The sequence below is a fragment of the Orbicella franksi genome, chromosome 4, assembly GCF_964199315.1.
Source record: "Orbicella franksi chromosome 4, jaOrbFran1.1, whole genome shotgun sequence".
NCBI lineage: Eukaryota > Metazoa > Cnidaria > Anthozoa > Scleractinia > Merulinidae > Orbicella > Orbicella franksi.
In genome coordinates, this window is record NC_138148.1 from 1659801 (window position 1) to 1683409 (window position 23609).

The 23609-nt window shown below is 39.3% G+C and overlaps 5 protein-coding genes and 5 non-coding genes across 13 annotated transcripts in view; 8 read left to right on the top strand and 2 right to left on the bottom strand.

Moving 5' to 3' along the window:
- Nucleotides 1–1681, top strand: part of LOC145485805 (death domain-containing ATP nucleosidase-like) — a 6256-nt gene extending 4575 nt beyond the window's left edge. The window contains exon 5 of the mRNA XM_081464447.1: nucleotides 352–1681. Coding sequence (XP_081320573.1) covers nucleotides 352–561 — 210 coding nt within the window. The 3' untranslated portion in view covers nucleotides 562–1681. The remainder of the gene's footprint in view (nucleotides 1–351) is intronic.
- Nucleotides 1682–2174: 493 nt separating this feature from the next.
- Nucleotides 2175–5030, top strand: LOC145485808 (uncharacterized). Its single transcript, XM_081464449.1, has 4 exons — nucleotides 2175–3000; nucleotides 3635–3838; nucleotides 4320–4441; nucleotides 4821–5030. The coding sequence occupies exons 1-4, from the start codon at nucleotides 2298–2300 to the stop codon at nucleotides 5028–5030; spliced, it is 1239 nt and encodes a 412-aa protein (XP_081320575.1). The 5' UTR covers nucleotides 2175–2297.
- Nucleotides 5031–5870: 840 nt separating this feature from the next.
- On the top strand, nucleotides 5871–15842 carry LOC145485818 (anti-lipopolysaccharide factor-like). 2 transcript variants are annotated; one of them, XM_081464458.1, is made up of 3 exons: nucleotides 5871–5959; nucleotides 15056–15142; nucleotides 15639–15842. In XM_081464458.1, the coding sequence occupies exons 2-3, from the start codon at nucleotides 15074–15076 to the stop codon at nucleotides 15840–15842; spliced, it is 273 nt and encodes a 90-aa protein (XP_081320584.1). In that variant the 5' UTR covers nucleotides 5871–5959; nucleotides 15056–15073. The 2 variants fall into 2 exon arrangements, with proteins under 2 accessions (XP_081320584.1, XP_081320583.1); XM_081464457.1 differs by lacking the exon at nucleotides 5871–5959 and adding an exon at nucleotides 14825–14913.
- Nucleotides 8901–12143, top strand: LOC145485781 (uncharacterized). 2 transcript variants are annotated; one of them, XM_081464406.1, is made up of 5 exons: nucleotides 8901–9758; nucleotides 9845–9950; nucleotides 10069–10309; nucleotides 10416–10608; nucleotides 10986–11183. In XM_081464406.1, exons 1-5 carry the CDS (start codon nucleotides 9747–9749, stop codon nucleotides 11091–11093), a joined length of 660 nt encoding a protein of 219 aa, XP_081320532.1. In that variant the 5' UTR covers nucleotides 8901–9746; the 3' UTR covers nucleotides 11094–11183. The 2 variants fall into 2 exon arrangements, with proteins under 2 accessions (XP_081320532.1, XP_081320533.1); XM_081464407.1 differs by lacking the exons at nucleotides 8901–9758; nucleotides 9845–9950; nucleotides 10069–10309 and adding an exon at nucleotides 11527–12143 and having other exon boundaries at nucleotides 10548–10608; nucleotides 10986–11331.
- LOC145485819 (anti-lipopolysaccharide factor-like) lies at nucleotides 15826–18729 on the top strand. Of its 2 annotated transcripts, none has more exons than XM_081464460.1 (3): nucleotides 15826–15894; nucleotides 17285–17364; nucleotides 18263–18729. In XM_081464460.1, the coding sequence occupies exons 2-3, from the start codon at nucleotides 17296–17298 to the stop codon at nucleotides 18461–18463; spliced, it is 270 nt and encodes an 89-aa protein (XP_081320586.1). In that variant the 5' UTR covers nucleotides 15826–15894; nucleotides 17285–17295; the 3' UTR covers nucleotides 18464–18729. The 2 variants fall into 2 exon arrangements, with proteins under 2 accessions (XP_081320586.1, XP_081320585.1); XM_081464459.1 differs by lacking the exon at nucleotides 15826–15894 and adding an exon at nucleotides 17075–17179.
- Nucleotides 18730–18911: 182 nt separating this feature from the next.
- On the top strand, nucleotides 18912–18983 carry Trnad-guc (transfer RNA aspartic acid (anticodon GUC)). Its single transcript has one exon. It is a non-coding gene; the product is annotated as a tRNA-Asp (tRNA).
- A 355-nt stretch (nucleotides 18984–19338) lies between these two features.
- Trnad-guc (transfer RNA aspartic acid (anticodon GUC)) lies at nucleotides 19339–19410 on the top strand. Its single transcript has one exon. It is a non-coding gene; the product is annotated as a tRNA-Asp (tRNA).
- Nucleotides 19411–20462: 1052 nt separating this feature from the next.
- Nucleotides 20463–20535, bottom strand: Trnak-uuu (transfer RNA lysine (anticodon UUU)). The gene has a single exon. It is a non-coding gene; the product is annotated as a tRNA-Lys (tRNA).
- Nucleotides 20536–21536: 1001 nt separating this feature from the next.
- Nucleotides 21537–21608, top strand: Trnad-guc (transfer RNA aspartic acid (anticodon GUC)). The gene has a single exon. It is a non-coding gene; the product is annotated as a tRNA-Asp (tRNA).
- A 1485-nt stretch (nucleotides 21609–23093) lies between these two features.
- On the bottom strand, nucleotides 23094–23166 carry Trnak-uuu (transfer RNA lysine (anticodon UUU)). Its single transcript has one exon. It is a non-coding gene; the product is annotated as a tRNA-Lys (tRNA).
- Between the last annotated feature and the right edge of the window lie 443 nt (nucleotides 23167–23609).

The window sequence follows — 23609 nt, forward strand, 5'->3', positions numbered from 1 at the left end:
CGAGTTCTGGCCAGGGTCATTGTGTTGTGTTCTTGAACGAGGCACTTAATTACTCTCACAGTGCCTCTCTCCACCCAGGTGTATAAATGGGTATCCATGATTTTAATGCTGGGGAGGGGGGGGGGGGGGTGGGCAACCCTGTGGTTGACTAGCATGCCAATCAGGGGAACTATATATAGAACTACCCCTAGTCACTTCATGCTACAGAAACCAGAGATAAAACACTGGCCTGAGAGGGGATAGAAGAGGTGTTAATGTGTTAAAACATGTACACTCTGCCAACGAATTTGTTATTTTATCTTGCTTTCTGCTTTATAGTGCAACAATAAGTTTTCTGTTTGTTGTTTACAGGTAAACTTCAAAGGTCGCACCATAGGCTACCGAGCCCTGGGCAGAATTCACTCATTAGATGAACTGTGGGTGTACGATGCGACAGCTTGGGATATTGAAAGTGGAATCAAAGCCAAAGTAAAACACTATAAAGAGAGCGAGGAAGCTATTCAAGATGCAGTTAAGGAGGTCATTAAGAAACTGACAGCACAAGGAATACTTCAAGACTGATATCGCAACTCATTGTTGAACTGATTGTGCTCAATACATGACACTCATCTTTGTCTAAGATGCAATAGACCAGTTTTTCCCAAAAATTTTGAAAGAGGTACAAATTTGTTCACAAGTGAATTTTTATTTTCCACACAAACTTAATCACTGAGGTGTTCCTTTGTACATTATTTAACCTCTGTAGCGAGCATGTACAGCAGATGTTTCGAGTATTAACCTTTCATTTGAGTTAAAAAAAGCTTTCTGAAGAACTTGATGGACTAGTGCTAAAACGTCAGTTGCACAAAACTGCTTGACTTCAGTTCATAAAAAGCAAAAACAAAACAAAACAAGTACCTTGTTTCATTTGTCCGCCAAATGCAGCACAACAGTTTCTTTAGAGACTAATAACTTTGAAGCCATACTTGCCCCCTAGTGAAAAGTTAGAGAGACGCGAGCTGTAAAGCCATCAGATTTTGTTCTGGACTCGCTTTGATAACCGCACCCTTGTTTAGCGAACATTTTGTCGAATGTGTCAAAAATGCAGAGACTAGGATTGGTGAGAATTGTAAAAAGCATTTAGTTTTACACTCCTTTTAATAGAATGATGTCAAATGATTGTAATTTGATTTCATGCATATTTTAGGACTTAAGAGCTTGTTACATATAGTGTAAATTTTAATTTAAACTTTTATAGGGTCTTATATTGGTATACCCGTAGGATGTAACACGGGGAAATATTTCTAATTTCCTGTGTGTAGGAAGTTGAAGTTTGCTGAGCTTTTTAAAAGACAAGTAGTACTAAGATATGTATCGTGAATGTATAGAACAAGTTACTGAAGAGATACTTTGCTGTGAAAAAACAGACCCACCACACTCTTTTGCAAAGAACGTGTTTGGCTCATTAAGACCATCGCGTTACATTTGGAGTATCAGTAAAACAGCAGCACAGTTAGAAAAGTTACCTATCTTCTGTGAAAAAATTATTCGTTGTGTAATCGTTTATGATCAGAGAAACCAGTTTCTGAGAACAAGGAGATCTGATCATTAATGGAGATAACAAATGCTACTTTGATTGTACATTAAAACATACTGAAAGCTGTTGATTATTAAAAGTGTACCACAAACAAAAAATATATTGGATACGAAATTATTACTGGATTGTCCGTAAATATAACGATTGACTTGAATTCGCCCTCTGTGGTCGAGAGGAATCGTTCTTCATGGGGTTTTCTTTTTTACAAAGAAAACTTATATGGGTATTTTACTGACGTGACCTAGTGAACAGTCTGTAAAAGAGAGAGGTGTCCGTATTAATTTGGGGACTGTTGGTTTTTTAACCCGATTTCGTCACAAAATGAACTGCCGCTAGAATTCGAAACAAAGCAACATTATTCTTTGGATTTCGCGACCAGTTTCCAACGGTTGGCTGAGCCATTGTGATTCAATCGTAAATATAGTTCAGAAGTAAACTTTAATAAGCATAAACAGAAGCATATCACTTAGCTAGGTGATATGCTTCTGGTATAAATGCTTAGTTTGGTTTAAATACTTCCTTTTGTTTTGACGTTCTTCCATTATCTTGTTATGTTTGTACCTTCGTATGTTATGTAAATTAATATCGCTAGAAGAAAACAAAGAAATCGAAAGTGACGTTAATTTCCGGGAATTTTCCCTTATTGAATAGTCTGAACTGATGCGTGTCTAGCTGCAATCCTACGCCGTAAACATCATTCTTTTACTCGTACAGCAAATTCATGATGTTGTCAGTCAATGAACACGACCCACCAGAGCTCAGTATTACTATTCCAGAAAAGAGAAATCTTTCATCAGCTTTCAAGCAATGGGGAGATTTGGAACTTCCAATCGATATTCTTCTATTGACTGTGAAAGACTGCGAATTTCTGGCCTGTTACTACTTTCTGAGGAAACCCTTTCGAAGCTATTTGAAAGAGCTTGGCTTCCTGTATTTCGGGGAGATGGGCGAAATAGACGGCATGACACCGCTAAAAATCGCGTTAGTTACCTGTTCTGAAGGTGCTACACAGCCGGGAGGTGCACTGATTAAGGTGAAAAATACTGTGGAAACATTGCAGCCGAAAGCCGTGTTTTGTGTTGGCTGTTGCGGGGCTTTGAATCGCGAGAGAACCAACCCTCAGCTGAAGCTAGGAGACGTAGTCGTTTCCTCTAAGTTGACTACGTATGCCGACAAAACTGTCACAGATACTGGTGTCCAGCCTTTTGGTTTATCTGCGCCGGTAGGCAGAGATATTGGTGGTTTAATCAGCCATGCCGCCAACGGTTGGGAAGCCCCTTTAAAGAACACGGAAGCCAGAAAAGTCAATGTCCATTGCAGCGCTGAATTTTTGAGCGGACCAGAGGAAATTGACTCAAACAGGCGACGACAAGAACTCATCCGACTTTATCCCCACGCGATAGCAGTTGAAATGGATGGGCAAGGTAAGAAACACGTAGCGGAATTTTTGATAGTTTTGACTGGATTGTTTACTGTTATCGCTGCACGAGGTCATTCGATCAGCGCAATGACTAGTCACGCTAAAGGTTTTATACCCCAATTGCGGTCATTTATACCTCTCTCTTATCCGGTAAGGCTGACTTCTCTAGTTTTCCTTTGCTGGATAAATGATTTCTGAGTACGGTGTAAAGTAAAAGAAATAGTTAGAGTAAAACAACAGATTTCTGGGCAAAGCGGGTGATATTCAGTCTATATTTCACATAATCACGTTTTCTTGGAAATACCGGCTGTATTGGCATTATTAAAGTACAAAATTTTGAAGGTTTTCTTAATGCGGAAAAATAATAGAATACAGCGTTAATTTCAGTGAGATTATGAATGATCTGTTCGATAGCTGATTTTTTTTTCTCTTGTGGAAAAAAGGAAACTAATCTGGATACCGTGTAAAATAAAAGGAATGGATTTGAAAGGGACAAGGACGTCTTGTTGAAGTAGTCACGTGGACGAAAAATATCAAGTAAATTAATAATACCACTTTCCCAGTTAAATAAAGAATGCTCCATTATTTAGGAGGGGAGGCTCAACGATTTTTTTTCCGGTATTTGTTCCTTTTCACAGGCGTGTTTAGCGCAGCCCATGATCTTAAGATGGAGTGGGTCATCATCAAAGGTATCTCTGACTATGCAGATGGTACTGCCTCTTCAACTGTACACTGGAAGCCTTTCGCTAGTGTCATGGCTGCTTCTGTTGTCAACAACATGCTCCGTGTGCCTGTCATATTTGACCAATGGCCTCATTACCAAAAACATGACGTCAGAACAGGTGCAGGGGGCTATGAGCACTTAATTTATTGATAATCGTTATTGTTTTAGTTTACAAAAGCTTTTGCAATACTGCATATATCTATGGCCATGCAAATAAAGCTATAATAGATCATGGAGAACATTTGAAATTAACGACCTTTGAGGGCACATGAAATCCGCGAATCATTTTTCTAATTTCATCTAGTAATCCAGTGACTTTGGATTGTCTTTTTTTCCTAATCGGCATATTTAAACTGTGTCCAGTAATTTTAGCTCGCAACATTCTAGAAAAAAAATAGCAAAATACGTTATTCATCGACGATTTCCTTTTTGTTTTTTGATACTCAGTGTCCTGGACTGAGACTACAGACGAACATCTGTCTATGTCAGATAGTAAAACAAACTCGTTTGCAGTAGTCCAAAAGCATGCCAACCAGATAAACTTTCCATAAACTGCTGATGAATGTAATGAAAATCTTCTTGTTTTTTTTCTTATTTAGAGCACCTGACAGCTGGAACTCGCCCTAACACAACTGTCACAACTGTAACTCCGCCCGCGAATGTGGATAATTTATTTGGATCTTTCTTGCGGTCGGTCACTGGTGACTCTCCATCCAGCCAGGTAATTTAGTGAATCGTTGCCGGTATTTAAATCTTCACTTAGGGTGTGTAAATTACAGATATTAATTAGGGTGTTTAGGCTGGAAAGCCAATATTTTTAGCCGTCAAGGCATCTTTCAGGGCTGCATTCGGAGGAACTGGAAAACGCGGTCATTTTGTGTTGGTGTTTAACACCGATTAGGGACCAAATAAAGCTTGATCACGCCTAGCTTGGTCTCTTTTAGGCCTTATTTATCCCTGACTCTTTCACACGGACCTCCCCATCTCTCTCCCATCTCCCCCTTCCGAGTAACCCTCCAATATTTTGCCTCTCTGACGTGACTTAAATATTTTGTAACTGCGGTAAACACAACTCAAGTTCGTGTTCCTTTGATTTGCAGCTCAGGTACAAAGGACGAGTCTTTCACTTCAGCTCTCGTGGACGGATTCACTCGTTGCAAGAACCCTGGGTATTTGATGGTAGAGCCTGGGACCTAGAGAGTGGAATCAGCGTTGAAGCACGCCACTACCATACCAGTGACGAGGCTAACCAGCGTGCTGTGCAAAAACTCAAGGACAGACTCAAGAGCGAAGGGTTAATTACGGAGTAGTGCGGGACTTTTTAAAGAGTTAATAATCAAGGACCTCAAGAGCTGATTTAAACTGCCTCTAATTAATTAGAATAAATGTATTGCCTCGTTTTTACTATCGGTTTTAGTGGGAGTTGCGGTGGCTTCATGGTTAGCGCGCTCGTCTCTAGATCGAGCTGTCCAAGTTCGAGTCCTGACCGGGGACATTGTGTTGTGTTCTTGGGCAAGACACTTTACTCTCACAGTGCCTCTCTCCACCCAGGTGTATAAATGGGTACCGGCGAACTTAATGCTGGGGGTAACTCTGCGATGGACTAGCATCTCATCCAGGGGGGAGTAGAAATACTCCTAGTCGCTTCATGCTACGGAAACCGAAGATAAGCGCCGGCCAGATGGGCCACTTGGCTCGCATGCAGACTTTACCTAAATCAGTTTCAAAACGAGCCCTCAAAATCTTTCAATAGCTCTGGGCTTCTGTTGCAGTCAGTAGGAGCAGCTAGAAACGGCCGATTTGAAATTTGGAGTAAGATTACCCTCTCAATTATGCAAAACCAGTCACTAATGACTGAGATTAGGAAGTCTTCGAGGACTTCCTTTGTCGAGAAACGTTAACTGAGGAGAAAGCCATCAAAGCGTATGTCACGGTTGACACGCGAATGGCTTACTTGTGCAATTAAGGTACCCAGTTGCAAAAAGTTATCATTGGATAGCTGTAATAGACCGTTTTCGATATATTAAAATTCACCTTGGCAGCGAGGCTTAGAGGACACAAACAAAGGAAATTGAATGACCATGTTTATTCATTTCTTTTGTTTTTGTCTTCTAGGCCTCACTATCAAGCTGGATTTTGATATATCGAAAGTGGCCTATTGGACATTACGTTATCGCGCACCAACTACTTGACAGAGAAGCTGAGAGAGAACCAATCACAATCGTCAATTTTGGTATAGGTACGATTAAAGATAATATAAACAAGCTTCTTTTAAGCGCTTGATGACGGCAACGCCAAAGAGAACAGCCACCAAAAGTATTAACTCCAAATAGAAGTAATAAAATAAACCGTCATGGTTCATGTTCTACAATGTCAAGTGTTTTTATGATCTTGTTTTGCAGAGGAGCTATTGTTCTACTCGTTTGTTTAGCGTCGTTCCGATTGGCGTTGTCGTTACGGTTTGTCAATCAGAGAACTCATTTTTTTCTGAGAAATGACTTTGTACGTAACAGATTACGTTCTTTTATGACTGAATTCTTTGGTACTCAATTTAACGGACGACTGTAAAATGGTCATCTTGTAAAAGCGTCTGAATGATTGTTACCTGCATGTGATTATAATTATATTATGAGTTAAATTGCGAATAATTGTTGTTGTTTGTGTTGTTTTTGTTGTTGAGTGGCAATCAAATGCGCGACCGATTTGGACTGTTAATTCTGATACGCGAATTGTGTCAGGTCAACCGGCTTGTTTGCTGGACATGATGCGGCATTCACCGCTGCTAACTTCGATTCCCATTCGATAAAAAGAAAGTTGAGTTTGGTTAAGTTTGTCAGCAGGCTGTAAGAGGCCTGGGTCCACATGGGGTTAACTGCTGACAAATGGGAACACTATTAACCATCGCACCGGTATCGCGGAGGTCACGGGTTCGAATCCCGTTGAAGCCCTGATTTTTTCAGGCTTCTCCTTTCCGATTGCTTTACTTAAATTGGAAAATTAACTGCGATGATCATTCTTCACTTTCATCTACTACCGCAGTTCATATATGAATTATTTCATATAAACTTCACATCATTAACCAACTAAGTAAGTAAGATGGTTTATTTAAACATGCACGATGGGATTAAAAGCATTACATGCTTGAGGGGTGGTGCGTAACTGCCTAATACCCAATTAACCTACAAAATGGATAAAATATGCATAATCAGACTTGAAAGTAAAACCAATACAATACATAATATACTTATAATTTAAAATAATTCAAACTGACATAATTTATGAAAGAATGAAAGATGCGAATGCAACCATAATACTACTAGAAAAATGACATGAAAAAATTTCAGGCTCTTTCATTATTTAATTGCTACTGTTGGACATTTAATACCATGGAATTCATATACCTGAGCCGAGTATTACGTCCACTGAACATATAGGGCCGAACCCACACAACACCGCTCTCATGTGGCTTTGATAGTTCAGTTGGTAGAGCATTACACCGGTAACGCAAAGGTCGTGGGTTCGAATCCCGTTCAGAGCCTGAAATTTTTTCAGGTCATTTTTCCAGTAGTATTATGGCTGCATTCGCATCTTTTATTCTTTCATTATGACATAATTTAAGGTGGCTGGTACCAGTTTTCTGGCGCGCGGAGTAGATCATCATAGTGCGTCACGCGTGAGTAACACGCACGATAGAGGCGCGAGATTTAAAACCCGAAAGACCAAAACAAATATGGCGGCGCGCGGCTTTTTTCGCGCAAAGTCACTTTTGTACTGTTGGAGACGAAATTCGCATATAAAGGAGGCTTTACCTGCTAGAACAACTTAAGTCAACTCTGTGTTTTTAAGAAAAATTGTTTCGGGAATTCAATGTTTCCCAAATTTCAAAGGCAACTCGATCGATCGTGACAGCCACCGGAAACGTATAAAGGACTCGCAAAACATAGCAAATCTACCCAGAATTTGTGTAAAAATCCTACAGAGAAAGCCCAGGAGGTTGTCTTAAACGACAACTACAACTGTAAATGATGTTTTAGCAGCAAACAAAACAAAATGCCTGTTCGGAGCCCGCTCGCCCGCGCGGGCACACGAAGCAGGCAGCGGTAGTTAAAACGGCTCATGAGCAACTGCTGATCTGGATTTTTGGATTTGGAGTCTGGATTTTTGAATGCGTGTCCACGCGCGTGGGAATAACGGAACTCGCGAAGGCTTTCACATGAAAACAAGCCCGGTGACCCCTTCTTTTTATTGTTTTAACATAATATTATCATTGAGAAGAAACGTCAGGAAAAATATTAAAAAATCCTACGGAAGGAAATTTGCACTTTGTGCAAATTGCCGTTTTTCCAAGTTTACAAGAAATCGGCTCTGTAAAATTATTTTAAAACTGTTGTACATTTTCATTTTCAGATGCCAAAACTTATTGATTAAAAAAAAACTCGGGGTCACCGGGTTAGTTTTTGAGTTATTAGTGACATAAGCGAAAAATCAGGTCTGGAAAATCCTTTTGGAATGTTGCCATGGTAACTGCTGACGACAAAATAACAGCTGTTTTAGGTCAAGTATAAATTATATAATCCAAACCTTCAAAACTATTACAGTGGCCCTGGTCTGTCTTTTTGCTCTATTCTTACAAAGTTATGAGCCGTCAAAACCCTGAAAACTGGTACGAGCCGCCTTAACTGACATTTAAAGAGAGTTTGAAAAGCTTAAGATCAGCTAGTGTTTAATTGATGTTTTTTAGACCCATTGTAAGCATCCTTTTCGGTCATATTTATGCGTTTTTAGATCTTTTTATATACGAAGACAAGTTCTGACTTTCCTAACCACTTTTGCCGGGAATCCTCAATTTGTTACCACACTCTGCACGGAATAAGGCTGCGCATGTTCATTTTAGAGTCACATAATATTGTCTTAGCAATTCAAGAAGCACAGAATTATATTGTCTTGCAACAATCCTTGTCAGAATACTGGGACCGAATCACCAAAGTGTCTAAGGTAGACTGCGAGGAGTGTCTCTTTTGCTCAAAAACCCCTGGGCAAGAAAAAAAATTAGAACGCAAAACAAGTGAGCGCGCGAGCTTGACTGCGAGCGTGACATGCGAGCGGCGAGCGACCAAGCCGCGAGCCGCGAGTAGCGCGGGCGTCGGAAGAGAGTGAAAAAGCGACTTCCGCTTGACAGAGCTGAAAAACGACTGCGCATGCTCATTCGCGCGCGCCGAGAAACTGGGAAAGACAACATAAAACCATAGCAATGTATACGTAAAATGGCGGCATTTTTGAAAAATTTAAGAGCGCTGAGAGTTTTCGCTTGGGCTAAGGTGTAAGTAAAAAGGTTAAGCTTGAAACTTTCCTTTAAGACCGGTCGATATTAGTTCTAAAACATATCTCCTGAACACCACACTTCCATCCTTGAACACTCATCGAAATTTTGCCGCGAAGTCGGAGTTCGTGCCGCGAAAATGCGGCTCGTGTTGCAGATTATGTTAATGAGTTTGGTGTTCACGGAAACTTCCGGTGAGCGGACCTGTTGGTACCACAGAAAAACCAGAAAAGGCGAGGAATGCAAAGGGAAAATGCGGAGGTTCAACGCTGCAATAGCAAGGTATGTCGGTGGCACTACAAACAGCTGGGCATGTACTCCACACTGGACCAGAATAAACCGCGAAGCACATGGTTTTTGTGCATGTCCACTTCCTGTGCACTCAACTGATATTTCAGCCAACATACCAGCGAGGTTTTATGAAATGTTTGACCGCATCGGACGTACTACGAGTGGTTACCGTCCTGGTGTGCGATGGTGTTCCAGTTGTAGGAAAAATGCAGACCAATTGTTTAAAGATGAACAAGATTACAGCCCTCCTCGAAAGGTATGGTTACTGGGAGGTTACAATAAGAACGCCCTTTAAAATGAGTGGCACATATTTCCGAGTTTCTTGTGACATGCAAATGTAAAACCGGTACAAATAAGTTCCTTTTGATGATTTCAGAGAAAAAGTACTGATGTGACATTCCATCACACCTCACCCATGCCAAAACAGGTACTTCTCATAATTTTGTATCATATTTGATGCCAGCTATGTAAAATCAGTTTGAAATAACAAACCTCTCGTTGCATTCCTCCTAGAAGTCACCGGAGGAAATGGATTTGTTGCTCAGAAAGGAGACAAAAAAGTGCTGCACCTTGCGAACACAGCTTCATGTGGCAACACAACAGCTCGCAGAGATAAAAGGTGTTTTTACTGTTTTGAAGCTGCTTGAATTAAAATTTAGCATCATAACAAAAACTCTATACTTCTCACAAAAATATTTTAATTCTTGTCATGGTTGATTTTTCTACATGTATTACAGAGTCAACAATTGAAAAGAAGTTGGAAGCATTTCAAAAGGCCCTGTACAGACATCAAATAACCACCCCAGACCAGAAAATTTACAATCCAGAGGCAATGAAACAGTTTACAGACAAAAATAGCCCTGGACTCTTTGAGGACATCCTTAACTGTTTAAGTGGAAGAAAAAGCTTGTCCAACAGAAGGAGAGAGATGCAAGAGCAGAGAGTGGTGTCCCTTCTCCACATAATGGCCTATTTTAGGTAGCAAACTTTAAATGAAGTGAGCTACCTGTAAGAAAATTGTTTTTCATTCATTGTTCATAGGGGTTGTAACAATGGAAGCAAATTACTTTTACCTACATAACAGGTCACAAAAAACATCTGCACTGCAAAAGGACAGTGGCTTATATGCAGCTAGTTGTGGCATGTCCTTGCAAGGCCTATCTGCTGGTCAGATTTTAGGATACAGCACCATGCCTAGGAATGTGCAGCAGTTAAAAGCAGACCTTGCTAAAGATCATGCCAACTACATATCACAACAGTTGCAGAGAGTAAATGAGGTCAGTCTGCAAATAAATAAGCAATTCTAATCAACAAATGGCTTCATGCACACCACCAAAAAATATTATTGAAAAAAAAAAGCCATTTTGGCTAATTAATTTTCTTTCTTGTCTTTGTCTGGAATAATATATTAAAATTAATAGAGCAGTTTTCAATTGAGTGTGGAAAGTAATCAGACAATATTAATTTGGTTTTGGTTTCGCGTTTACTACGGTTTGAAATGAACTGAGTACAGTAATGTAGTCTAATAATAATAGACTACATTACTGAAGTCAGCCACTGTCAAACCATCGTTTGGCTCTGATTTAAGTCACTCAATTGAAAACCACTCTATTAACTACTTAATTATGGTTTTACACTCTGTCTTTCCCATCAGCTGACATGCTTCATGTCTCAATGGTTGATGACTTCCACAACATTCACTCATTTCATACACCAGCACAACTTGCTAGGACAAATGTGGTACACATGGCATCCTGTATAGCAGATGTGCATCCCACAGTCAGTGCAGTACCCCGCCCATCATCATCCTTACACAGACAAGTAGTGATCAATGTAAATGGCCAACAGAAGACCTGCCTTGGCAGAATACATGTCCCATCTGTCCTGGAAATACTAACAAATGACTTTATGAATATGCAAAACCAGTTTTTGGACCAGCTACCACAAAATATGCAAAGCATTGACCCAGGGAGACTACAGGCAGCACTGCGAGAACTAAGGCTTGTATAATTTATAATGTTTATAAACAGCAGCCTGTTTGTGAATATAAAGTGACCTGTTATAAATATCAAAAGAGTGAATATCACCAGCTTTCAGCAATTTTAACAAACCAAAAATTATTGGAAATCGGCATTTCAAGAATAACAATAGTTATAGAAATGCCAGCAACAATAACATTTTTATTTTTTATTCAGGGTGTACTCAGATCCAATGACACAAGACCTCGAGACACTGGAGACATGTATGTTGATTGATGAGTTCGAACAAGATCTAAAAAGCATGGACAACTACAAAACAACCCTAGAACGTGTACTTAATAAATACCCTGAACTTCAGCTGTACAGCAAGAAGTATGTTCTGCCACTGCCAGCTGATTGGTCAGGATGATACTATCCCAAAAAGCTAATAGCAAGTGGATGGAATCCCAGCATTGGAATAATACCAGAGCAAGGGCCATTTCATGTGTGCCTCAATGCCTATGAAGATGTTTCAAATTTCAATTTTTTTTTTGATAAACTGTTTTCAAGTGTCTTTGGAGGCACTTTGGCATCTAAACCAAACCCTTTAAGAAATCATTATGTGTGACTGCTGCATTAGTGGGTTGGCAACTTGTACGAGCAAAAGTTCTGGAAAAGTTTGCAAACTGCAAGCAACATGAATTTGTGACAATTTTGCACTTACTTGAACATGTTGTGCCTCTCATCTTTTAGCAGTACAATATTTTCAGAAGTGGCAATCTAAAGCTATATGAGATGGTCATGGCACAGTTGGCAATTATTTTCATCTGCTGGAGAAGGAAGCATTATAACAAATCAACTTTGTCATTTTTGAGTGTAAATATATTCTGGCATACTGGTCTAAAAAGGCCAGTATTCTCAAGTTGATAACTGAAAAAAGGTAGAAGTCTGGCATTCTGTTCTAAGAAGAAACACTGAAAAGTTTGAAGATGCAAAAAGCATTGAAGATACTGCTAAATCACTATCATCATCAGGGTTTCTTAGCAAATTTGTCCAGTCCTTTGTTCCACAGTAACACCGTGGTCAGCAGAGTGAATCCAACTTGTGGCTTGTTGCAGGGAAAAGTGCAGAATTTCTTCTTGATCTGTTTAAGAGCATTTCACAGAACTGCCACAAATCATAACAGGTAACAATCCTGAAAATAAAAAAAGTCATAAAATTAATAAATACAGAAGTCTAAACCATTTATTATACCATCATAAAACAATACGAGAATTTGATGATGCAAGAAAAATTGAAAAACACAAGCTGCAAGCAAGCATTTTCCACATTTCTAAAGTATTGTCAAATTCCTGAGGTGTGTTAAGACAGTTTAAGTAATACGCGTGGTTTAGGCTTCTTTATATGATTCTTAGATATGTAGGATAAGGATATGCAGACATAGATATAAAATGTACCAAACAACAGAATGAATATTAAAATAAACAAACATAATTAATGAATACTGATAACATCTCTGACTTAAAAAATGGAAAAAAAAAAAATTACCAAAATTACTAACACCATGTTTTTCTCATAATAAATGTACATGTACTACTGACATGTACATAATTTAATTTTTCAACATTTTTGATATTTGACTCAGGTTGAACGCCCAGTTGCAAATAATGGAAGACCAAAAGGGAAGCCATAGTACCATCTCCCAACGTTTGAAACCACAGTAGACACCAAGTGTTTTCCACTAAGTTATAATCTCGATGATGTAGAGCCAGGCCAACAACCTCACCCAGATATTTATTATGATTTTCCAACTTGCACAAGAGAAACAGAAGCAATGCCTGTACTTTTATTGCACTTTTGTTTAGCAAAATGTTCTTTTCAGAAAATGTTCAAATTCCTCTGCTCAACAGTCCACTGAGCCAGACATGGGTGTACCAGCTAATTGTGCAAGGGATTTTAGTGGGTAACAGCATCTATGACTCAGTGACACAAAACATTCCTCAAACATTTGGTGTTTTACAAGCTCTACAGTCATCCACTGTATTAAACAATGTAATTGGTGGCACCACTGTAGGACCTGAAATGCCTGTTAGCATTATCCCTGAAGCAAGTCCCGCAGCTAATTTACCTTTTCACTGGAGAACTGCTTTAACGCACGGCAAAACAACATCTATTTTTATTTTAAATTCCAATACTGTCGTCTTCATTCCAACCACACAAGGTGTTTTCCTCTTAGACAGCCACTTACATGGGAACAGTGGAGCCCATGTAGCTTTTGCAGAATGGCAGTACTCCTTCGAATTACTTTCTTGGTTCAAGCAAGTCAACAATTTTCAGTTCACTCTTGGTACAGTCACTAATGTTAGGTTTCACTAACACCTGACTAAACTTTTCCCAGCTTTTTAGCATTTTTAGCATATATTTTCCTAGCTTCCTAAATTCCACCATTTAAAACTACTTTTTAACCCATTAACTCCCGAAGCTTTTTGTCAAAAAAGCATTTTTTGGACATTTTGGACATTTTCAGGCTGGATATGAGCCAAATTAGCTGCAATCTACTCAAATAGCAGTTGCAACAGGACAGCATGCCTTTCTTTCCCCCAGCATCGCGTTTTACGACATTTTGGCCAGGGCATACGCAGAAATCAAAGAGAAAGTGTGGTTTACATCGTTTTTATTTTATTCATTTTTTTTTCTTACTAAATTGATGGGGAGATAAATAAGGAAAGGCATCTGTAGAAATGTACACCAAACTGAATTTGAACTCCGACTACTGTCTCCAGAAAGTAAGCCTTTATAGACTCGTTATTAGCGAAATATAAGCTTAAATCAGCAAAGTCAAGGTCAGCCCATAAGAGCAGATATTTTTTTACCTTTCCAAATTCTCTGTTCAATTTCACAAGTAAGAATACTCAGCGTTCCATTAATTTTTCTGTCATATCTCCAGGAATGTTGAGTGGCAGGGTAAATACATAAATATTTCAACATGAGGAAGGGAATCATTTCCTTTACAGTTTGTTCCCGTGAGGTCCAAAAGCATGCAACGAGTGCTCAAGTACAAATGTAAGCTGATGTGCTCAAATGCGAGCTTACGTGGCAGGATTATCCTTGCGGGTCGGTTACATCTATATATAATTATTTGTAAAGAGCAAACACATTTGAATAGATGTATTGACAACAAGGGAGTTGAAATTTGTACTTTTTTAACCTGTAAGTGGTATCCAAAATAAACTTAACAAGCGTAAAGCGGTCACTACTCACCATGGCGCTGCGACCGATGTCTGCTAGAATTTGCTGTGTTTAGACCGTCAATATAGCCAGAAGTATGTTCAGGATATCAGGAACATCTGCTTGACTGAAATGACATTGAAAGTTCCATCTTCTCCATTTTTCTCGGATGATATTAGTCCAAAAAATTAACATCGAATGGCGCCAAAACTTTGCATTGATCAAACGATCGAAAATGCCACCACTCGTCGACTCACCCGCCAAAACCCTACGCATGCGCAGTCGTTTTTCAGCTCTGTCCTTCCGCTTTTATTTTCGATCATATTCTTTTAACAAGCATCGTGGAAGCTTCCGTCGTACGTCTTTGTTGAAAATATTTTTGACACTCTTCTCAAGGTAATGTCTGAACTTATTTATTTGCTCTCTAGCCATCAGTTTGCAAAACTTTATTTAAACCACAGCCAGATAAATGTGTAATGGAAGTTTATGTTGGGCCCGCTGTGTTTGAAAATGTCTAACATTTATTTCGGTCCAACAGACAACGAGCAGCGACCTGATGAAAGTCATCCAGGATCTGGCAGCGTTATATTCTGCTCTTCTGTTATTAACTGGTGAATCAGGGCAGGTGCGTGTTGTTTCTCGCTTAGAAGATGTTCAAAGGTTGGAAATAACAGAATAATTATGCTGACAAAGTCACATACACAGCAACAAACATGGTTAAAATTTGCATATGTATATATACATTGTAATAATACCATGGTTTAATCTGTACATTCTTACTAACTGCAATCACAAGTTTCTGAGGACTTTTATAAATGCATCGTAAAATCAAGTGTATGCGATTGGCCGTAAAATACCTCATGTAAAAATTGATTTGTACCGAACTGTCACTTTCGGTACTTATTCTCCCCATAGTCCACACTACGTATAGCCGCACCGGAAGTCCGGGGGCTGGTTTTTGGGGAGGTTTGTAGGATTTGTATAGGGGAAGGGTCGGCTTTTTTTGGAGGGGGTGAGAAGTGGTGGGAATTTTTCATTCGTCAGTGCTTTGGCATAGCTACTCGAGTAATCAGGAAATCAATTTCATTGTTTTTCTTTTCCTTAATTTTTCCTTTCTGCAGCTGAATTTTAAGGATCGGGTGATCAGCTATAAAGCAGAAGGAAGAGTGCACAAACTAAAGTGGGTGTACGATGGGACTGCTTGGGATGTGGAGAGTGGAATCACAGTCAAGGCAAAACATTACCACGGTAAACACGGAGCCATTGAACACGCTGTCAAGGAACTGATCGATAAACTCAAAGCTAATGGGATAATAACAAACTGAAGTCGAATTTTAAAATAACTCCAGACAGTGTTTCAACTTTATTTCATAACATGTAAGTCGTGGTCTTCGTGGTTTCCTAACCAAGTCCCATGAGTTAAGGTTTCTTGATTATTCAAGAGGAATACTTTGAATAAAACAGTAAGAGAGTCTAAAATTCAAAGTTGTTGAGCAGGACTTTACAGACCATGAAGAAGGACCCATCAGCCGTGTGAATTGAAGAGACCGTGAACAAGGTCTACCCTGTATAAATCCATTTGAAATGTTCATGTCTAAGTTTTCCCCAGACCTTACGAACAGGCTCCCAGCGAGCGCGAACGAAGCGAGGGAGCCTGTAGACATTCTATTCTCTATTTTCCAAGTACCCATAATTCATTCTGTTTGCCCCCCAAATTATGCATAAACTATTGTTGTGAAATGCTCTTGAAAATATGGAGACCTCCCAAGGGCAATTCACAACAATAAATTATGCAAAATTTGGGCGGCAAACAGAGTGAATTATGGGCAATTGGAAAATAGAGAATTGATGCTGCTGTTCCATGATACTAGAATCTGAAGAGAGAGTCTGGACACCAACTGTGGCACGATCAACAATCATGATACAGTACAAGCGTGGTGGTAGGCAGAGTTACTGTCGCTTGATGTCGCAGATACCGAGAAATTGGCACGCCGGAAGTGCAGAGTTGTGCGGAAGTTTGCGTGATCTTTACTCGCGTGACTAGTTCTTATTTTGACAAAAGGCTACAAAAATAAACAAGCCAAGTCAAACGAGTCACGCAATTGTGAAAGGCGCAATGTTTCACCTAGCTAGTACTAAGTTTTAAACAGGCCAAAATTAAATCAGACTTTTTCTTCCTACTTCTGGGAAGTGGTGAAACGAATTTGTTTTATCGTTTAACTTAAAAATTCAGGTTGCTGTTGCTTAAAACTATGCAAGGTTCAAATCAAGCCCTTATAGCACGCATCTGAATTTCTCAAGATCTCTCAAGTACCCAGCGAATGAAAACTTGTCATGTAGACAAAAAAAATTGTTTGGTCCGTGTGACTATTCTTATCGCATCAAATTGGTTTGATTTGTTGTCCATTTGCTGTGCAATGACCTCGGGTGAAGTCCCTTCCAACCGAATTACAAAGAAACACGCAGATCACATGAATAGTGACGTGTCACTTTGGGACAAGTCCCAGCGTATGAAGTCAGCTTTCGATTTGGGTCTTGATCCTGAGGAGGTCTGGGTGCTTCCGAATGGAAGTCTCGTTATATTTCCGGGAATATCGGGATGTTATCCATTCCAAGACTTGACGCTGGACGAGACAGAAGATAGCTTTACACGTAACACTTGGTCAGTCTTGATTTTGCCCCAAGGATTTGTAGTATCACGTACTTCCATTTGAATAATAATCATACTTTTAAAACTAATTTCAGTTTTGATATATATTTATACCAGATATTGCCAACATGAATGTCATTCAAGATGTTGCAACTTTGTATTCCGCTCTACAAAATGTCACTGGTGCATCTGGGCAGGTTAGTTATTAGTTTCGGTTGTAATCCACGCATGGCTGAGAAGGTATGAAAATCTTTGAATGGAAAATCTACATATTACTTCTAACAGTATGACTACTTCAACCAAGGTCACACGACAAAATTCAATAACGAATGAAATCTCGAATGTTGACAACAGATTGCCGATCAATTATTCAGCTAAGCCAGCTGCATTCTATCATAATCTACAGAAGCAATAAGTTTGCGGCCATTATTATTCCTGAACACAGGAACGTTGCTGAAAATAAGCAAGCAAGCATCCAAGGGTCATTCATTTGCCCATCGTTTGAGTATTTGTTTATATTTATTCCACATCGCAGAAATCGAGGGACTAGACTATGCAGCTCAGAAACAAACTTATTTCTCACTGCTACGATAAAGTAAACATACTGATGTTTGGTGAAAACATATATGACTTGTAACGAAACCTTTTAAAATCATTTACACTTATTCCTTATTTCCCAGAAATGTTTATGCACTTCTAAACTTTATTGAGGTACATTTTTGAGGCTTTGAAATTCATTAATTTTCGCTTACGTGTCACAGCTTGTTGTTGATTTTCTTTCATTTTCGGTGAAATATCGGGAAAAAACCCATGTTTCGTTTTATAACTTTCGCCTTCCGTTAAAACAAAACATATGCCATAGTAGTTCAATTCTGTCTGACAAATTAAAAGATATGACCTCACGATCGGTTCTGGGTGTTGCTAGTTTGAACTCGCGCGTTGTAATGTCGGCTTGAAATTAAATGATGGAGACCTCATAAAAATATTTTCAGCAATTTCGGTGAGTTAAGGGGGCGCAGGCGGTTTGGGACAAAATTTCAGTTTCAATATTGCTTTAATTTTATTTGATTTCCCATGTTCAATTTATACCTCCAGCTGAATTTCAAGGGCCGTGTTATTAACTACAAAGCAGAAGGTCGCATTGACAAACTTCAGTGGGAGTACGAGGGAGCAGCCTGGGATATAGAGAGTGGAACCAGTGTTAAAGCAAGACATTATAAAAGTACACAAGGTGCCATTGAACACGCTGTTAAGGAGCTGATCGATAAACTTAAGGCTCAAGGAATATTGAGTTAAAGGCACTGAAATAGAAAGCAAAAATTACCAAAATTTTAAAAGGTCGCTGTGGTATTTTGTTAAAAATTAAATAGTCTTTAAGTTAAAAGAAATGTGATAGAAAATAATGTAATTTTTTCAGAAAAAACTTTCAAAACTGGTTACGTTGTTACAAGTATTTCGGAAAGTACACCGAAAGTACGCCGTGTGGATGCGATCGAAATAAGTTAGTTTTCACTCAACACTGAGTTTTTTCATTTTTATTAAACTGGGACACCTTTTTCGTAGGTCTTCGTCTCTTCATTGTAGTTTGACAAGTGCTGTTTTTCTTTTACTCCACTCATTATCGTCATCAGTTTCTGTGCCTCCATTTGAAGGGTGAGTCAGAAGTCAGACCGCGGTAGTCCTGGATTCAAATTCTCCGCACTTATCACAACTTCAATTGTGGCATTTCTGGTTTACAATCAAATCCTCGGTAGTATAGTGGAGAGTATCCCCGCCTGTCACGCGGGAGACCGGGGTTCGATTCCCCGCCGGGGAGAATTTTTTCTTTCCTCACTGTTTCTTGTTTTACCTCTATCAAAACCGAAGAAACCAAACATCGACTGGTAATAAAAATTTTTTAAGCGATGAAAAAATTTGAAAGCTAGTTATTGTCATTCTTTAGCACAGTGCCGACATGTCGCTATTCTAATAAGCATTCTTTTATATCCTATTGCCACGTATGTATCGTATTTTATTTTATAGGGGCATACTTGAGCTACTGAATCATCAGTAAGCTTTACAGCTTCTATTAAAAATGCTGCGTCTTAAGAGAGCTGTTCTCAGGCTACGAGAAAAGTCGAAACACTTGGTGTAAAAAACGTTATGTTCAAATTGTAGTCCTGTCCGTCAAATCCTCGGTAGTATAGTGGTGAGTATCCCCGCCTGTCACGCGGGAGATCGGGGTTCGATTCCCCGCCTGGGAGAACTTTTTCTTTTTTCGCCCATATTTTTCTTCTGTCTTAGTAACCGATGAACTAAACATCAATTGGTAGTATTTTTAAATAAACGGCACGCAATGCAAGCAGAAGCGATGACGTTTAAAAATTGTTCCTAGAAGATTGGAACATAAGCAGACAAACTGATTTTTAAACTCTTAGGGGTTTACATTTAGGGTAGTCCATTGGTGGCTCATTCAAGTAGTTCATGTGCCAGGTCCATCTTGTTAGTCCATGTGCTAGGGGTCAGCGAAATGTACCAACCCAAAAGACAAATTAATAACTAAAATAAAAAGCACTCCGCTGATAAGTTCCTCTCTGTGAAATCAACACCTTATTATCTTTAAAGATATTTGCAAATCTAATTACCTCACCGGAAATTAATTTGTTGTTGTCCGAGAGAAAATCATTTTCTCTTGACTTGTCATATCGCTTGTGCGACCCGCTTGTCTATCTAAAATTGTATGTATCGAAGATATGTTATTATGAGTTTGCCCCTGAGCGCAAATTTATCTGACACTGAATGAAAAGCACTCCACAAACAAACAAACAGAAAAGGAAAGCTGCAAAGTACAGCTGCAAATGAATCGTACCCTGACTTCATTATCACTACTGTAAACAGTATATTTCAGTGCTCATACAATGCTCATACAGTGCCCTCACAGTGTTCATTCAATTCAGACAATGCTCATTCAATTCACTTCAAGACTGGCAAAAGTGCAACTGCGCTACCAATATCCGTAAATTTTATGTAGACCCTTCAGCAATCGTGTGTACGACTTGCTTGTCTATCTAAATTTTTACGTATGGACGATAAGTTCTTATTACGAATTTGCCAGTGAACGCAAATTTATCCCACACTGTGTACACCAAAATCAACCCCCAAATCTTCGTTTAAAGCTGAAATTAAAAGGACTCCTCCGAAACATTTGACTTAAAATAAACTATGTTCAGATTGCAATCCTCTACTGATCGTCAGTCACAGCTTCAACACGAAAAGAGAGCAAGTGAAACATTGCTAATAAAAAAAGAATTCAGCGCGCCCGATATGGGACTTGAACCCATGGCCCTCAGATTAAAAGTCTGATGATCTACCGACTGAGCTAACCGGGCTCGTGTGTATTGGATGCAAAGAAGAAAGAAAACTTGTCCTTTTCTCGATGTCTCAATACTCACTTAGCTTGAGATTTATAATATGCCGAGACAATAAGATGGTAGACATCGCCAGTTTTTAAGTGTTGGTCGCATTGTCACAGAAATCGCCCTGGACAATCCAGTAAACATATCAAGAGATCAAAACTCATAGTAAATACATGAGTAAATACGCAAAGTAATAGTAAATACAGGTGGCTGACGCAAAGCGCGGGAAAACGTGTACAAGCAATTCACAATTGGTTCTGGTTTTGCTTCTGATTGGATACTAAAGAGGTGACGCGAGCTCTTTTTAAGCCGATCACCCAGCGTAGTAATGCACAAACCCGGAAAACACGAATCGAACTTTCAACACTCAAGGGATAACCCCCATACCAGAAAAGGTGTATTGTTTTACACCTACTTTCGGGAGCTTCGTAAAGCAATGTCGATTTGGTTTTAAGGACGGTGCTTACTAAATACAAAGGTTTTTGCGCCAGGTTAGGACTACGCGGAAAAAGTAGATCTTTGCCAGGGCTATTGGAATCCACAAAGAAAAATGAGGGTAGCCACGCATTTTTTCGAGATAATTAGCCTTAAATCTCAACAAAAATGCGGACATCAGCACACTTGTTTTGCGCGCGCACTAGGCCATCTATAGGTACATGTTTAAAGTTGGATTTCAATGTAATTTTCGCCAGCTAGTTTTTCAGCTGGAGGACGTTAACAGTTAGTGGTTAGCGATATGTTTCTAGTCTGGTGTTTCTGGTTAAGTACAGGCAAGAGAAGGTTCATTAAACTTGATTTGGTCACAGCAGGACAATTTTTGTTTCATTTTAGTCGTGTACTTGGTAGCGTAGTTGATTGCGTCAATGTCAACCCAGCGCGCGCGTGGCACTTAAATCATGCCTTGCGTGATGCGCAGAACGTGTGCGCACTAACAAAAGTAGGCACCGTCCTTAAAATGCTTCCTTATCATCAAATCCTCGGTAGTATAGTGGTGAGTATCCCCGCCTGTCACGCGGGAGACCGGGGTTCGATTCCCCGCCGGGGAGAAACTTTTTCTTTCCTCTATATACCACCATATGTTTTTTTCTGTCAATTGGTATCATCAAGAGATTATCAAGGTACTTACCTTGGTAATCTTTAGGTAATATTTTTTAAAATTTATGAAATAATTTAAAAGCTACCGATTGTCATTCATTCCTCAACACAGTCCCGACATGTCGTGATTCTAATGTGCATCTTTTATTGTATTATGTATGTGTCCTATTTTATTTTATAGACACGCTTGAGGTAAAAATAAATGCCACGCCTTATAATTAAGGCAACCGTACACAGCCTACGAGAAAAAAAAATCTAAAATATTCTTTTTCTTTGCGCATCGTAGCTTAACAAGAAATGACACGCAAAGTGTGGTGACAAACATGACAATAAAACGAAACATTTGGTTTTAAAAGATACTATGTTCAAATTGCAGTCCTGTACTGATCGTCAGTCACAGCTCCATCACCAAAAGAGAAGAAGTGAAATATTGCGAAAAAATAGTCAGCGCGCCCGATAATGGACTTGAACCCATGCTCTACCGACTGAGCTAACCGGGCTTACATGTTTTGATGCTAAAAAGAAATAAAATTTGTCCTTTTCTCGATGTCTTAGTACTCAATTGAGATTTATAATATGCCGACACAATAGGATGGTAGACATAGCCAGTTTTTAAGTGTCACTCTGGACAATCCAGTAAACATATCAACATTTCAACACTCATAGTAAATACATGTTGCCGACGCAAAGCTCGGAAAAACGCGTGCAAGCAAGTCACGATTGGTTTTGGTTTCGCTTCTTATTGGATAAAGAGGTGACGCGAGCTCTTTTTAAGCCAATCGCTCAGCGTTGCAATACACAAACCCAGAAAATGCGAACTGAATTACTTTCGATACTCGATTGAAAACCACCATACCAGAAAAGGTGTATTGTTTTACACCCACTTTCGGGAGTTTAATAAAGCAATGTTGATTTGGTCGTAAAATATTTCCATCTTTACCATCAAATCCTCGGTAGTATAGTGGTGAGTATCCCCGCCTGTCACGCGGGAGACCGGGATTCGATTCTTCGCCGGAAAGAACGTTTTCTTTCCTTATACTTTCTTGTTTTTCTCCATCAAAAACCGATTAAATCAAACATCAACAGGTAATAAAATTTTTTTCAATGATTAAACAATTTGAAAGCTAGTGACTTTCATTCCTTAACGCAGTGACGACAGGTCGCGATTCCAGTTTCTTATATCCTATAGCCACGTATGAATCGTATTTTGTATTATAGCCACATACTTGAGCTACTGAATGGTCAGTAAGCTTTACAGCTTCCCATTAAAAATACTGCGTCTAATTAATAAGACAGCTGTACTCAGGCTGCGAGAAAGATTTAAACATTTACTTTAAAAGAAGGTTTGTTCAAATTGCAGTCCTGTGCTGATCGTGAGTCACAGCTTCAACACAAAAAGAGAACAAGTGAAATATTGGTAATAAAAAAATTCAGCGCGCCCGATATGGGACTTGAACCCATGACCCTCAGATTAAAAGTCTGATGCTCTACCGACTGAGCTAACCGGGCTCACGTGTTTGTATGGAAAGAAGAAAGACAACAAATCCTTTTTTCAATGTCTCAATAATCACTTAGCTTGAGATTGATAATACATATGGAGACAACAAGATGGTAAACATCGCCAGTTTTCAAGTGTTGGTAGCATTGTCACAGTAATCACTCTGGACAATCCAGTTAACATATCAACAGATCAAAACTCATAGTAAATACATGAAGCAGACGCAAGGCGCGGGAAAATGTGTGCAAGCAAGTCACGATTGGTTTTGGTTTTTCTTCTTATTGGATAAAAAGGTGACGCGAGCTCTTTTTAAGCCAATCGCTTAGCGTAGTAATGCACAAAACCCAGAAAAGGCGAATCGAATTACTTTCGACACTCAAGTGAGCACTCAAGTGATAACCGCTATACCAGAAAAGATGTATTGTTTCAAACCCACTTTTGAGAGCTTCAAAAA